Source organism: Vipera berus (assembly GCF_964194415.1).
Source record: "Vipera berus genome assembly, chromosome: 1".
NCBI lineage: Eukaryota > Metazoa > Chordata > Lepidosauria > Squamata > Viperidae > Vipera > Vipera berus.
The window spans coordinates 283533944-283549057 of record NC_138202.1 but is presented as its reverse complement, the minus strand read 5'-3'; the positions used below and the strand labels follow the sequence as shown (position 1 = coordinate 283549057).

The 15114-nt window shown below is 43.6% G+C and overlaps 2 protein-coding genes across 2 annotated transcripts in view; both read right to left on the bottom strand.

Annotated features, from left to right (window-relative positions):
* Positions 1 to 15114, bottom strand: part of LOC308668787 (uncharacterized protein) — a 497063-nt gene that overhangs the window by 118570 nt on the left and 363379 nt on the right. The window lies entirely within an intron of this gene.
* Positions 964 to 15114, bottom strand: part of LOC308668791 (sulfotransferase 6B1-like) — a gene marked incomplete at its 5' end in the record, with an annotated part of 19098 nt that continues 4947 nt past the window's right edge. The window contains 6 exons of the mRNA XM_081328960.1: positions 964 to 1721; positions 3319 to 3472; positions 4120 to 4214; positions 7337 to 7463; positions 8218 to 8307; positions 12734 to 12879. Of these exons, the coding sequence (XP_081185086.1) occupies positions 1591 to 1721; positions 3319 to 3472; positions 4120 to 4214; positions 7337 to 7463; positions 8218 to 8307; positions 12734 to 12879 (743 nt within the window). The 3' untranslated portion in view covers positions 964 to 1590. The remainder of the gene's footprint in view (positions 1722 to 3318; positions 3473 to 4119; positions 4215 to 7336; positions 7464 to 8217; positions 8308 to 12733; positions 12880 to 15114) is intronic.

Below are 15114 nucleotides of genomic sequence, written 5' to 3'. Positions count from 1 at the left end.
TTGCATGATCACTTCCTCCCAAGGTTCCTGTGGCTTCAACACCTTCTATCATTTCATCTCTGTTAATGAGAATTAAATCCAAAATGGCTAATCCCCTAGTTCACTTCTCTACCTTTTGGGTGACAAGGTTGTCTGCTAGGTTTGTCAGAAATCTGTTTGATCTTCCACTTGGTGCAGAGTTTGTCTCCCAGTTGATGTCAGGATAGTTAAAGTCTCCCATTACTATTGTGATGTGCTTCCTACATACCTTAGTTAGCTGACTAGCAAAAAGTTCATCTATTTCCTCTGTTTGGTTGGGTGGCCTATAGTATACACCAGGGGTAGGCAACCTCGGCTCTTTTATGACTCATGGACTTCAACTCCCATAGCTGACTCAGGAATTCTGGGAGTAGAAGTCCATGAGTCATAAAAGAGCTGAGGTTGCCTACCCTTGGTATACACCTATGGCAATGTCATTTTTCCCCCTTTTATAATGACCCAAATGCATTCAAGTTTACAGTTTTCATCATTGTTGTGCTCTATTTCTGTAGAGATGTAGTTATTTCTTATAGAGAGAAGCCTGCCTTCATAGGGCATGTCCTCAAGTCCCTCTATTATCTTTGTTGCTCGTCCTCTGAGACTCTTCTAACCTATCAATTATTCTTCTGGAACTGTGACATCAGAACCATCTCCAATGCTCCAGGTGTGGCCCCATCAATGCAGAGCAGAGGGGAATAAGGACTTGATGTGTACTGGTCTGTGGATATGATTATGCTATAAGCCTGTAGTCTTACACACATTTATCTGAAAGTTAGCCCTATGGGATTTGTCATCTCAAAGGAACTGGCTGGTTAAATCACTAGTTAAGTGGAGAAAAGTTTGCTAGTGGACATTGGTACTTTAGCTGGCTTTTACATAATAATAATCAAGTAAGACATAATGTTATTTCCTTTTAAATAAACATGTACAGGGGAATTATACACAAGATGTCTGTAGTTTGCCAGGGTATGTGTAGAGTTTTGTCAAAATGAGGGAAGCAGCAATGTAATATCTGTCAGAAGTTGGACCTCTTTCATAGGTGTGGCTAGTGCTAGTGGTCATAGAGAAGAGGACATTTGGTATAAGTTTCGAACCAAGAAGCTATCTCTGTTGGATTTCGAGTTTTGGGGTGAATTAATGTATTAAAGCAAACCAAAATTTATAAATAATTTTATTAAGGGGATAATAAAAGCCTCTTAGTCATTTTAGTCTTTCAACAATTGCTCAATAAATTTTGTACAGAATAAGAGAGTAAATTCTTTCATCTTATAGGTAAGTCTAGGATTTTATTAATTCTGGAAGAGTTCTTCCACTTAATGTCAATATCCAAAAGAGGAGAAAAGAGTGAATAGTGTCCTGAAAGCAGCTTTATTTTATTTTATTTTTTTATTTTCCTATAATCTTTGACTCATCATATAACCCAATCAATAGCAGTGTTGGGATTATCGGGAATGACATCTGGCACATCTGGAGACTGAGGAAGGCACCACCAATTCTTCTTGAACAACTTAAGTATGTTTATCTTCATGCAGAGAATCAGAACATGAGAGATTCATAGCACTGACGATCTCTTCAGTTTTTGCAGTACGGCTCATAATTCAACATCATTCCAAGCTTAGTTTTCGCTACACTCTCCTCAAATTTTCTGTCCATTTTTTCCCTCTGGCTTTCTGAGAAGGCAGATGTCCAATCACCTACTATGCCTAAAAAAACAAAAGAAAAAACAATTACAATGATGGGTGAAGGGTAGGAAGGAAGAGGGAGAGAATGTCCTTCAGTTAACCCAAATAATAGCTATTCTTCAAAACTCCACTAGAAGCAACAAAGGGTTTTATTGCACAGGAAAGACACTTCCATGGCATATTTTTAGGCTTTGGAGTCCACTTCATCTGGTTTGTGAAATGTTAATTTTAACAGGGAGATTTTATGCATGCTTAGGAAATGTTCCAGGTCTCAGATTTGGGAAAAATCTCCCTCCCTTGCCTCATCCCTCAAAAAGGTTCTCCTAGCTATTTGCTTTTGGGTGAGTAACAAAGATTAATACCTTTCCATTTTTGTAGGTGACTATCAGGCTGCATAAGACAGCATTGTTCCTTTATTCAGATTTGGTTCTAATCGGCAAGAAAACTTTCAGACAGGGCTTGGTGAAATTTATTATAGTGACTGAAAAAAATTCAGTCAGACCTTCCAACCTCTCAGGAGATTATTTTTTTTTCATGAGAAGTTGGAAGGTCTGACTGAACTTTTTTTAGTTCCATGAACTCCGTATCAGCAGGAGAGAAATGCACCAGAATGGGAAAGCAGGTTGAAATTTTTTGCTTTCAGGAGAAGCGGCAGGAAACGGGGATGCCATTTCGTGAACGGAGAAGGGAGATGTTATATATTGATGTAAATTACTTGGGAACCGTTATTAATAGTTAACTGCTGTGTCTGTTTAAACTCCAGACTGCTTGTCTGCAGAATTGTTAGCTTGTGTTTTGAGCGGGAAATACAGCTTTAATTCCATTGGCCTCCGCCTATCGGTGGCTGGTATAAATAGAAGTTAAGCGGCAGTTAGTGCTGCTTCTGTGTTAACCTAATAAATGTGCTGTTGCTTTTCACCACCGCCTTGTCAATGTCTCACCAATCCCAATACTTAACAGATGTGGGGCGATGCAGAGGTTCAAGCAAGTGCTCTTCTCTACTCTGCGTCGCTGCGCAGAGCCGCTCTGCTTCCTGTTCTCCATTCTCTCCAGTGGCATTTTTTTCACAAAAATCAAACCCCTAACTCTTTGTCTGATTTAAGTCTTTCTTTCAATTGTAAATATGTAAACCAATGGCAGACACATCCTTTTCAGTCTAACTCCTCCTTAGAGTTAAGGATAGGATCACAAAATTAAAAGATACTATTTCACCATTTCTTTTCTTTAAAAAGCTTCCTGGGGTGATACCCAGAGAGGCATCTTTACAGAAAGCTTTGTTTTACCATTTATTCCAAACTCTTAGTATGGCACGCCTAACAAAGTGGTTATTAAAATCAACATTTACTTTTAACCTTGTCATACCATAGGTAACCGTGCCATCCAAATCTTAATTCACGACCTAAATCAAGTAGCCTCTTATTTTGGAGGTTCACCCACTCAAAATACACTTGTTTTGCTTCCTGTATCTCCTCATTTGTACTTGTCTGCCCCTTGTTCACCACTTTGAATACTTGGAGTAATGGGAGCTGAAATCCCACCAACTATAAAGCCACTAGGTTAGAGAAGACCTAGCCAATGAGGCTTCATTGGCAAAATTATTAAAAATATTACATATTACCTTTGCGGAAAAGTATCGGGCCCAATTTTCCATAGGTTCCTGAATTATCTTTCATATTTTCAAAACTTGTTTCCTTTACAATGGTCTCAATCTTTTCTTCAGTCACAGAAAAATCGAAGAATTTGGCTATTTTTTTCATTGCTGAGGCTGGATTCTGAATAACCCCAAAATACATATAACGTAAGTTACTAAGGCTTCCCTGGAAACATTTCAAATCTCTTAACTCCAAGTCTTGTTCTGGTTACCACACAAAAATGTTGATATTTGCAGTTTCAACTTATATGAATTAGAAAAAATAAACAAGTGAAACAAAGCATAGTCTTCATTCTTTCACTGAAGTATTAGCAGGAGTAGATCAGCTGATCCAGAGGTTGACTTTAAAAAGAAAATGTTTCTGATATATTTATTAGTTGCTTAGAGAAAGGCAACCAAGCAGAAACCTTGTGTTATATTTCCTAATTTTTATTTCCTGATAAATTGTTCATTATCGTATAGTAATTGGCCAAAAAATTTTTTATTCTTAAATTAAATCTAAATCTTTATTATTAAAAACTTACCTCTTTTAACAACATTCAAGTGAACAATACTCCAATCAAGAAACTGCCAAAGAGGTCAACAGCAAACAGCCCAATCAAAGAATCTCTAAGACCACCCCATCAATACTGACAGGCAAGTCACTAGAATATAAACTGACAGCAAACCGCACTCACTACTAGCACTGATAATGTTATCTAGTTTGGTTAATGAAACATCTGCAAAAAAACAAGCAAGCTCAGAGAGCACCAAGGACCCCTCACTTACTTCTTTTATCTCCTCATAGGTGATAAAAAATATATTGCTGTCATCAAGGTGCTTGCTCCATTCAATAATATGATCAAAATAAGATCCATAGGCCACTGATAGGAATTAAGCAGAACATATTGATTACTTTTCCATAGAGCAAATGATAATGAGAATATTTATTTTGCTGTTTAGCCCCACAAACCCACAAAGTAAATGAACAAATGCCTCCATTCTGTTTTTCATTTGGTCTTTCTTGTAGGCCACTTTGATCTCTCTAGTAGTCAGTAAGCCTTCCTGGTGTACTAACTTAAATGCATCTTCATCATTTTTTCTTCTTCAACCATGTGATGTACTTGCAACATTCCACATCTACCTATTTGCCTTGGTAGATAAAAAAAGGTAAAGCTTCCCCTGCACATGCGTGCTAGTCGTTTCCAACTCTAGGGGCCGGTGCTCATCTCCGTTTCAAAGCCGAAGAGCCAGCGCTTCTCCGAGGACGTCTCCGTGGTCATGTGGCCGGCATGACTAGAAGCCAAAGGCGCACGGAATGCTGTTACCTTCCCACCGTAGTGGTCCCTATTTTTCTACTTGCATTTTTACGTGCTTTCAAACTGCTAGGTTGGCAGAAGCTGGGACAAGTAACAGGCGCTCACTCTGTTACGCAGCACTCGGGATTCGATCCACCAAACTGCCGACCATCTGATCGACAAGCTCAGTACATAGAGTCTGTCAATATCGCTGTGAGGATGAAGGAAGGGCACACTTCATTGTCATTATTTTTCTGGTCTTCTTCTCCATTGTCCTTTTCCAGTCTCTCACCATTGACCTGTAACTGTGTCTTCCATTGTGCCATCGGTTTTTGCACAAAATTTCTGATTTTTCGACTGACTCCTGTTATTTCTAGGCACTTGGTTATCCAGTCATGTGGCAGAGAGTCATATGTTTTTTTATAGTCAATCTATGTTACATTCAGATTGGTCTTCCTTCTCTTGCAGTTTTCCAAATTCACTTTATCAATTAGCAGTTGATCTTTTGTTCTTCTGCTGTTGGGGTGGTTTCCTTTCTACTCAGGTGGAAAGAGATTGTTTTCAATTTGATGCCGTTGGACTGCATCAGCTACCACATCAATTAGCAATTTGAAACTTGTTGGTAAGCAAGTAATTGGTCTGTAGTTGCCTGGTGATGCCCCTTTTGCTGGATCTTTCTTTATCAGGTAGGTTTTCCCAGATGTTAGCTACTCTCCAATTTCACCTCCTTGTAGTAGGTGGTTAAACTCTTTGGCAACAAGTGGGTATAATAATAGTGGGTAGACCAGTTAGATCAGGGGTCTTCAAACATGGCCCTTTTATGACTTGTGGACTTCAACTCCCAGAATTTTGGGGAGTTTGGGGAGTTGAAGTCTACAAGTAATAAAAGGGCAAATTTAGATGTTTCAACCAAAAAACATGCAGTTCATCTTCACCTGATACTGACCAATTCTTGATCTTCCTTGCTCTTTCCTCTACCATTTCTGCTATTATTACTAGTTCTTTCATTTCAACTTCTTTTTTATTCTTATCCACCTCTTTTAACCAAGCTGTTCTGCGCCCAAAACTGCACTGTTTCTTCCTTGTCGGGCACTGACTGATTCACTGCCGTTTCTCCATTGACGGATTAGTAGAAACCTTTCTGATTGGACTGAAATTTGAGGTGCTGCCTATAATTTGCAATTAAAGCTTCGTATCTGCCGATCTTCTTGGCTACAGTTGTTATTTGCTGCTTTATTATTTCCAGTGCTTCATTGATCTTCCTTGTTTTAAGTGGTATTTCTTGATTAGGTATTCTTTGGTCTTCTTGTTCTTCAGCTTCTTTTTGTTCATCTGTTCTAGCTTGCTTGCATCTGATCTCAACTTGCTGATCTTTCAGTTATAAAGTTTGTTATTATTTTTTTTAACCTCTACATACGTATGTTAGTTTTTCAAACAGCGTGCGATCTGGATTCATAAAACGCTAATACATAATCAAGTCCTATTCTTTGGTTCTCTCTTCTAACTTGCTGATCTTATTGTCCAGTCCAATCTTCCATTTTTGTGGTATACTGCTCTGTTTTTTTCTTCTTTGTTGATTTTGCATCCCAGATACTCAGTTATAATTGCAGCTTTGCTGTACATTAGTTGGTTTGTTTCTTGGACTTGATCTGTATAACAGATCATTATTTCTTTGTTTTCAATCACTGTGTATTTGCGACAGGTAAACACATTTTCTTCCTTTAGTTCTGCAGCTGCTGGCCCTGGTTGCCCAGCCAACAGTCCTGAGTCCTGTAGCCCATTTTTCACCAGATATCCAGGAATTCCAACATCTAGCACGGACCTTCTTAACCCGGGCGACATCCAAGCTGGTATGGCTTTCTGTAATTTACGTCTCACCATATTTTTTATGGGAGAGACACTCTTTGACTCCTCCAATGAGACATATCCATTATGGTTGAACCTATGGAATAGCTCTCATCTTCCTCAGAGTGCACAAGCTCCACAATCACATCAAGGTAGTGTCTCACTGGGGGATATTGTTGTTGTTGTTGTTGTTGTTATATTGTTGGGTTTCTTGGCTAACAGAGGCATGTAGAGGAGGAATCAAAAATTTATGACCACTCAGTCAAAACCCTGATGTTTCTTTTTTACACGTACAACACATTTTTAAAAGACACAGGATTTCACCACATAGTTGCATCCATTCTCTTGACATTTTTGACAGCTTCCCAGTCTCTGAAGCCCCTGTTTTATTAATAATGACTGTTTATTAGATTGCCTCAACTGTTTACCGAAAGTAACATGTTCACCAAAAGTGAATGGTTTTCCATTCATTCAGACTGTGTAATTCCAATTTCTGTTTATGGTGTATGACAATATGTCATTTCAAATGGAGTCAACCACACTCAGATGGAGGAGGTCATAGCATGGCATAACAAATATTAGGCTAATGTGCAGTTAATCCAGGTTTAAGTCTGTTATATGAACTCTGCAGTATGAAAAGAAAGATGGAACTACTGTTGCTTTATACTGAAGCAGTGGAAATAATTTTTCAGTATTGGAAAAACAAACAGAACAAAAAGAGATCTTTATCCACAGTGATCTTGCTTCTCCTCCACAGACAGACAGGGGACCAAGAGAATAAGGCCTGGGCTCTCTGTGGTCCTTTCCCCTCCCCTATTTCAATCATAATTTTTTTTCCAGTGCAGAAAGAGAACCAAGCGTACCTTTTCCAGTGATAAAAGCTTCCAAGAACTGATCCCAGGTTTCGTGGTCAGAAATCAGTTTGATGCCTTTGGAAAAATGGAAGTAAGATACAGCTATGTCCTTTGGATTCCGAATCAAAACCAGTACCTTAAGGCAAAAATGATATATTGACATGTAAATGTAAAATCTTGGAGAGCAGAGCTAGGAACCTAAAAAAAAATCCCATTTAAAAAAAATGCAGTATAAAAGTTCAAATGTAGCTGCCCCAGAGTCACCTTGTAGAAGAGATGACTGGTATAGAAAGCAAACAAACAAATAAAAAACAAATAAAAAATGAATTGAATAGGGATTAAAGGTAAAATCAATAAATTAGGAGAACAGTAATTTTTTAAAAGAGTTTTTCCAAGACCATTTCCCAAGATCCTAAATAAGCAGCAAAGCTAACAATATTTGACCTGAAATTTTAAACTATGGCTCAGTTTGAATACATAAGTGAAGATTTTGTTTATTTCTTTTATTTATTAAAATTATTTGCCACTCATCTGACGTTGAAACAAATCTGGGTGGTGATAACACTGATATGATGTGATGAAGTTGCCTGATACTAATAGAACACTAAATAATGACATCAAGTGCCTACAAGACTCAGACTTTGGACTTCAATGCTGTACCTTTCTTGCTTGCTTGAAAACCAGAAAAAGAAAGCTTTCAATTTTTCTTCTGAATACAAAAAGGTTTCTCATAGCTAAGATCCAGGCCTGCTCGGGTCATGAAAAGTTGGTGTGATTCTGGGATTGTTGTCCTATTTTATTGTGTAAATGTATTTGACAATACCTCATTGATAGATGATATATGCACTAATTATATATAAAATCATAACTGAGAGAACTGAAGTACTTACTTTTGCTTTTTTTTCAAAAATAGACTTGGGCAACCTCTGAGGAATGAGGTGTGTTTTTAAAATTCTTCTGGAAGGCAGTTTTTCCATCCTCTTTAACAATATTAAAATCATAGGGAAGTTAACATCATTCATGCAAAGGAAATGATACACAAATGTAAATTAGGGATATCAAAGTTCATCCCTAAAAAAACTGAGTCCCACTGATCTTTGTCATCATAAACTGCTGTGGTGGAATCTCCAATTAGGCTAGAAGGAGGTGTCAAGAGGGGTTTGATTTTGGAGTTTTTGCACTACAGGAAGCAGCACAGGTCTAACTTTCCCCAGAATCCTTGAAGTCTTATCTTGCTATTCCCAAGGGGAAGTGTTCAGTCTAGTGCCATCATGCCGAACTATGGCACACATGCCACAGGTGGCATGCAGAGCCTTCTCTCTGGGCACACCGTTACCCCAGTCCTAGGCCTTCAGTCCTATCCACGAGCAACCTGCATCAATACCCACACAGGGTTAGGTTGCTGCCCCCGCCCCCGCCTTACCAAGCATTTGTTTACTAACCTGCCTTTCAGCTGCATTCCGTTTCTCCATTCAGCCTTCGCTGCATATTTGTGGGACTATCAGTAAAAAAAAAAGTTCCATCAGACTTTCTAACTTCTCGCGAGATCTCGTGAGAAGTTAGAAAGTCTGATGGAACTTTTTTTTTTACCGATAGTCCCACAAACACACGGTGAAGGCTGAGAAGCGAACGGAGAAACGGAATGCAGCTGAAAGGCAGGTTAGTAAAAAAAAATGCTTGGGGGAGGCAAGGGCATCTGGGTGGGGATGGGTGCAGCAACATTACCCTGCATGGTGGTGGGAGGGTGGGGCGTGTGCCCTTCCCATTCTAGGCCAGCCCCTGCAGCCCCGGGGTTTCCGTGCTGGGCAGCAGTGGGCAGGGTGTTGAAGTGGGGGCCGGCATGCTGACCAAAGCAGCAGGTGGAACACCAGAGGCTTGGGGAGGGAGGGCGCTGAAGTGGGAGTTTGGGCCATTGCCAAGAGCAACGCGTCTGAGCAGAAAGCGGCCTCGGAACAAATGGGGCAGGAAAGGAAAGAAATCCTTGGTCCCCCCAGAAATTGCCTTTCTTTTCTTCCCTGACTTCCAGCCCCATGCCGTTTCTCCTTCGCAATCCACTGCCATCACCACATGTAAGGAAACAAAGGAGGTTTTGGGGGAAAAAAGGTCAATCAATCAATCCCAACTTCTCATGAAAGATTGCAAAGTTGGAATTGATTGATTGACCATTTTTCCCCAAAAAACATTTTTTTGTTTCCTTGCACATGGTGGCAGTGGCAGGTTGCGAAGGAGAAATGGCATCTGGCTGTAAGTCAGGTAAGGAAAGAAAGGAAGGAGATGCTTTTTTTTCCCCGTGAAAGTCGGGCACTCTGCACATCCCCAGAGATGCCGGCTCCAAGCCAAAAAAAAAAGCACCACCTGTAAACAACATTAGTGTGCATGTGTCCAGGAGTGGGGTAGGTCACCTGCAGCCCCAGGGGTGCTCCTTCTCCTCCAATCACGCATCGCCCCTCTTCCACACCTTCAGTGAGTGGTGCAGGAAGGGTTAATGACAAGCATGGGGCCCCCAGGAAGAGCTGCACCAAGCAGATGGAGGGGAGGCTGGGCAGATTGCGGGTGCCACTCCTCGCCTCCTCTGCACTGCCACCACCGCCCTCACTGCTGCTTTGGCCAAAGTGACTCAGCCATCGCTGCTGCCACCACAGTCCCACCCAGCTATGCCGCATCGCCCCTCTTCCACACCTTCAGTGAGTGGTGCAGGAAGGGTTAATGACAAGCATGGGGCCCCCAGGAAGAGCTGCACCAAGCAGATGGAGGGGAGGCTGGGCAGATTGCGGGTGCCACTCCTCGCCTCCTCTGCACTGCCACCACCGCCCTCACTGCTGCTTTGGCCAAAGTGACTCAGCCATCGCTGCTGCCACCACAGTCCCACCCAGCTATGCCGCTGCCCCACTCCAGCCCCGGGCAATGCCTCTGCCCTGCACAGCTGCCTTGCTCAGGCCCACTCAGCCTGCGATTGGCCTCTGAGCTGCCACTGCCACCACAGCTGCAGGATGGTGCATAGGTCGCGCAATGGGGGTGTGTATCCTGGCAGCTCAGGTGAGAAGAAGGTGGGCTTTGTGGGGCTGGACCCTGGTGCCCCTGAGTCATCCCGTGACAGGTCCCTGATGGTCACTGGTTCTGAGGGAAGCAGTGGCAGCAAACATGGCTTGATCCTCAGCAAGCCCCACTCAGCCATCAGTGGGAAGCCGCCCAAGAGGAATGCCTTCTACTGCAAGCTTCAGAATTTCCTCGACAATGTGCTGGAAAGGTTCTGTGGGTGGGTATTCATCTACCATGCTTACATGTGAGTAAAGGCAGCCCTGGCCAGCAGATGGGCGAGTAGGGAGACTGCAGCAAGCCTGGCCCTAGTCCAGCCCTAGCCGGTTATCCGCAGTTTCTCAGCCATGTTGCACCAAAACCGGCTGTTTACTCCCTCTGGCCCAATGCTGTTGCAATGAGGCCGCAGAACAAGCCAGGTGGTGGTAAGAAACTGGTATACCAGTTCCTTACCTCCGACCAGCTTGTTCTGTGGCCTCATTGCAGCAGCATTGGGTGTGACGCGCGAGGTGGCAAATGGCCGCAGCCAGAAGCAAACAGCCATGTTGCACCAAAACAGGCTGTTTGCCGCCTCCTGCCCAATGCTGCTGCCGCCACGAAGCGCCCCTCTAGCTCCTGGGAGCTGTGCTGGCGTCCTTCATGCCAGGCATTGTTTGTGGTGAGTTTCTGGGAAGATTTGCGATGGGGGTGGGTGCAACAGACAAGGCAGCAAGTGGCTGCAGCCAGAGGCAAACACATTGTGCTAAAACAGGCCGTTTGCTGCCTCCTGCCCAGCCCCGCTGCCATGAGGCTGTGGAACAAGCCGGGCAGTGGTAAGAAATAGGTATACCAGTTCCTTACCTCTGCCTGGCTTGTTCTGTGGCCTCATGGCAGCGGCATTGGGTCCGACGTGCGAGGTGGTAAATGGCCACAGCCAGAGGCAAACAGTCATGTCATGCCGAAACCAGCCATTTGCTCCCTCTTGCCCAGTGCCACTGACATGAAGCACCCCTCTGGCTCCTGGGAGTTGTGTTGGTATCCTTTGTGCCAGGCCTCCTTTGTGGTGAGTTTCTGGAAAGATTTGCAAAAGGGTTGGGTGTGATGCGTGAGGTGGCAAACAGCCACATCGCGTCAAAACTGAGGGGCCAGCAGGTTGTGGCTGCTGATGGACACAATTGGCCCCCATGTGCAAGGGCCAATGGTGTCAGGCAGCAGCCGCCCCAGCCCCTGCCTCACCTTGCCTTGCGCTGCAGCAATGCCACCCCTGCTCTGCCCCATGTCTCGCCTCACCTCACCCCACAAGATGAGCCTCCTGCCCACTGTCCCACCCACGAAAGTCCCTCTGGATCTCCCCCAACCCCCACAGGCATCCCTTACCACGAGGAACATCGAGGTGCCCACACCCACCCTGGCCATGCCCACCCAGTCTGCCATGACTACCACAGCCACGCCCACCCAGTGGGCCAATGCCACCCAAAGGGCCACACCCACCCAATGGGCCATGGCCACCCAGCACCCGACAATACATAAGTGGGTTTTGGGTTGCAGTTTGGGCACTTGGTCTCTAAAAGGTTCGCCATCACTGGTCTAGTGAGTTTTCTTTAAGTTATCTGACTTTTATTGTTGTTTTTTTCCTACAATAGTCTGTGAAAGAGGGCATGGGCTGAACTAAGAATTCATGATAAAATACAAAGCTACAGAAAATATTTTAAAATGATGACAAATTAAAAACTGACTGAATCTTCAAGTCCTAATTTTTGACTTGTTTGTCATCATACCTCCTATATATGGTCTCTGAAGCGGTGGTATGTATTTATTACTCATATGAGGTAGCATGTTATCAAAAATCAAAGATGAAATTTCACTCCTTATTCCAATGGAAATTATGCTAAATAAGGTTGATTAAGCTTTGGGATAGAAATAATTCATCTAAAAAACAAACCAGCTAAGCTTAAAATGTTGTCTCTGCTGACTTGGATCTTGCTGTTCAGACAGTGGCTCCTTCGTGACTTCTGTCAGCAAAGTATCATCACTTTTCATCAACACATACACCCTGAAATAAGTGCAGGTCCCACTTCCAAAAAGAGTGCCTGTCCCTACTTTAGCTTATTTCTCATAGATTAATATTATGATATTTAAGAGCAGAGTTCAGACTAGCAAAATCTGCTCCAATGATCTACATTTTTCTGCAGTGAGCTGATTAAACTGATCACACAGCCTCACACACAAATCCATGTTCCTCTCCTGCACCTGTCTCGCTTTTTTCTTCTTCTAATGAGTGAACTTCACTTTGTTAAATCAGAGCTGCTCTGTCCTACATCAGCTTTCAAATCTTTCATTTGACTTTCCTGCCTCTTGATAGAAGCTACTGAGTATTTCTCAACTTCTAACCTCAAATTTTCCTGGATCTCCAAATTCAAGAAAAGAAATTAGTGATAATTCTTGCAGGGTTGGCTGCCATTGTTTCTGTTTGTCTTCATCATATTTTCTAGAGGCAACTTCCAGCTGTGTTAAGATCTGCTGAACCCAGTTTGTACCTGAAGAAACACAGAAATGTTATCACTTAATATATAAAAAGACATATCATGACCATAGTGTTAAGTATTGGGGCAGACTGGTGAGACAGATGACGAGACGTCGAGGTTTCAACTGAGCTTTATTGTGGTTGAACTGAGGAGCCTTCACAACCTGGCTCCTTTAAATACTGTTGCCAACAAACCAATAACCAATCCACATCCTTAAATGGTCCCACCAGAACGGGCGGTCCAATGAGATGGGAGTTAGGACGCCCCCTGTTGTTGCTGGGTGCCTCACAGCTGATCTTCAGCTGGCTGTCATCTTAACTAAGCTTTAATTCATCTTAATATATAACATTCCCTTCCCCCCCTCAACATGAGAACAAATAACAACAATAAAATCCTTAAACAGATGACCTATGACCTTACAAAATCCTGCAGGTATGCTGGGGGCCTGCGGATCCTGTTGGAACGTCGCAATGGTGGTTCTGCCCTTCCAGGAGATTGGCTTAGGTCTTCCCTGATAGCCACTGGGGTGGGATTGGGGTCCCCCATTTGTTCCCCCTGGTCTTGGGATGCCTGACTAGCGTCATGACTGTCCCAGGCGTGTGTGTTTGGCATGTAGTCGAGAGAGGGCCCTTCAGGTGTTAGAAGGGTTGCTGGGTCAGATGTTGCTTCTCTAGTGTAAGTCTCACCCTCTGGCTGGTTCTCAGGGGCTCTCTTCCGCAACTGATCTAAGTGTCTTCTAAATTGTTGCCCCCCTTCCCCCTCAATAACATAAGATACAGGACCGGTTTTAGCAATCACCACCCCTGGAACCCAAAAGTCCCCTGATGTGTAATTTCTGGCCCAGACAAGGTCCCCCACTGTCAATTCTTTTACGGTGGGGTGATGTTCTGGTTCCGTCGCCACACGATCAGGGTGTAGTCTGTCCAGCTTTGTCTTGAGACGACGGCCCCACCGCAGTTCTGCTGGGCTTTTGCTGGTGGTGGTGGACGGGGTGGTGTGTTGGCTCAGAAGGTATTGTGCCAGCCTTTGATGCCAGTCTCCGGTGATGATGTGTTTTAGGGCGTCTTTTGTTGACCTTACCATGCGTTCTGCAAGGCCGTTAGTCTCCGGGTGGAAGGGGGCTGATGTGATGTGTCTAATCGAGTTGGATCTGTTGAAGGCCTGAAAATCAGCAGACGTAAATTGTGGGCCATTGTCAGACACAATGACATCAGGTAGGCCGTGAGTGGCAAAAAGACCCTGCAGCACCTGTATGGTTTTGGATGAGGTCATGCTGGATACTGGAATTACCTCCAGCCACTTTGAGTAACTGTCCACCACTATGAGGAAAAGGCGGCCTTGAAAGGGGCCTGCATAGTCAATGTGGATTCTTGACCATGGTGTAGAAGTTGGTTCCCATTTATACACTGGGTGGTGTGGTTGATTGGGCCTGGATTTTGGGCACTGATAACACCCTGTAACCTGGAGTTCGATGTCTTTGTCCAGGCCAGGCCACCAAACATAACTACAGGCCAGGGCCTTCATCCTGACAATTCCAGGGTGCCCTTCATGTAGTGCTTGTAATACCTTGTTCCTTAGTTTATCGGGGACTATGACCCTGCTACCCCAAAGCAGGCATCCTTTATGTGATGAAATCTCATTTCTACGGTTAAAGTATTGTTGGAAGTCTTTGTCGGGGTTATGTGCCTGCCAACCTGTGGCTACCCAGGCTGATACTCTGCTTAAGATTCTGTCCCTAGCTGTGCTGTTGGCTATGTCTTTGGCTTGGATGGGTGAATCAGGGAGGTCCTGAATGGTCATGATGTTACAAGCTGGGGCTGGGTCTGGCTCGATAATAGACAGGGGTAGCCTGCTTAGTGCGTCAGCGTGTCCCATGTCTTTCCCTAGTTTGTATTTTAAGTCATAAGAGTAAGCTGACAGGAAGACAGACCAACGTAAAACCCTGGGGGAGAGTATTTGAGGTGTTATTTTGTTGGTTGTGAATAACCCCAACAGAGGTTTGTGGTCAGTGTAAATGACAAATTTCCTGCCATACAGATAGTCGTGGAATTTTTTAACCCCTGCCACGAGAGCTAATGCTTCTTTATCTATCTGTGCATAGTTCCTTTCTGCAGGGGTAAGTGTCCTTGAGTAAAAAGCAATTGGCTTTTGTTCCCCTGTATCTTCTAGGTGACTGAGTACTGCGCCCACACCATATGGGGAGGCATCACACACTAGGCAGACAGGCTTCCCTTCGATAAAATGAGT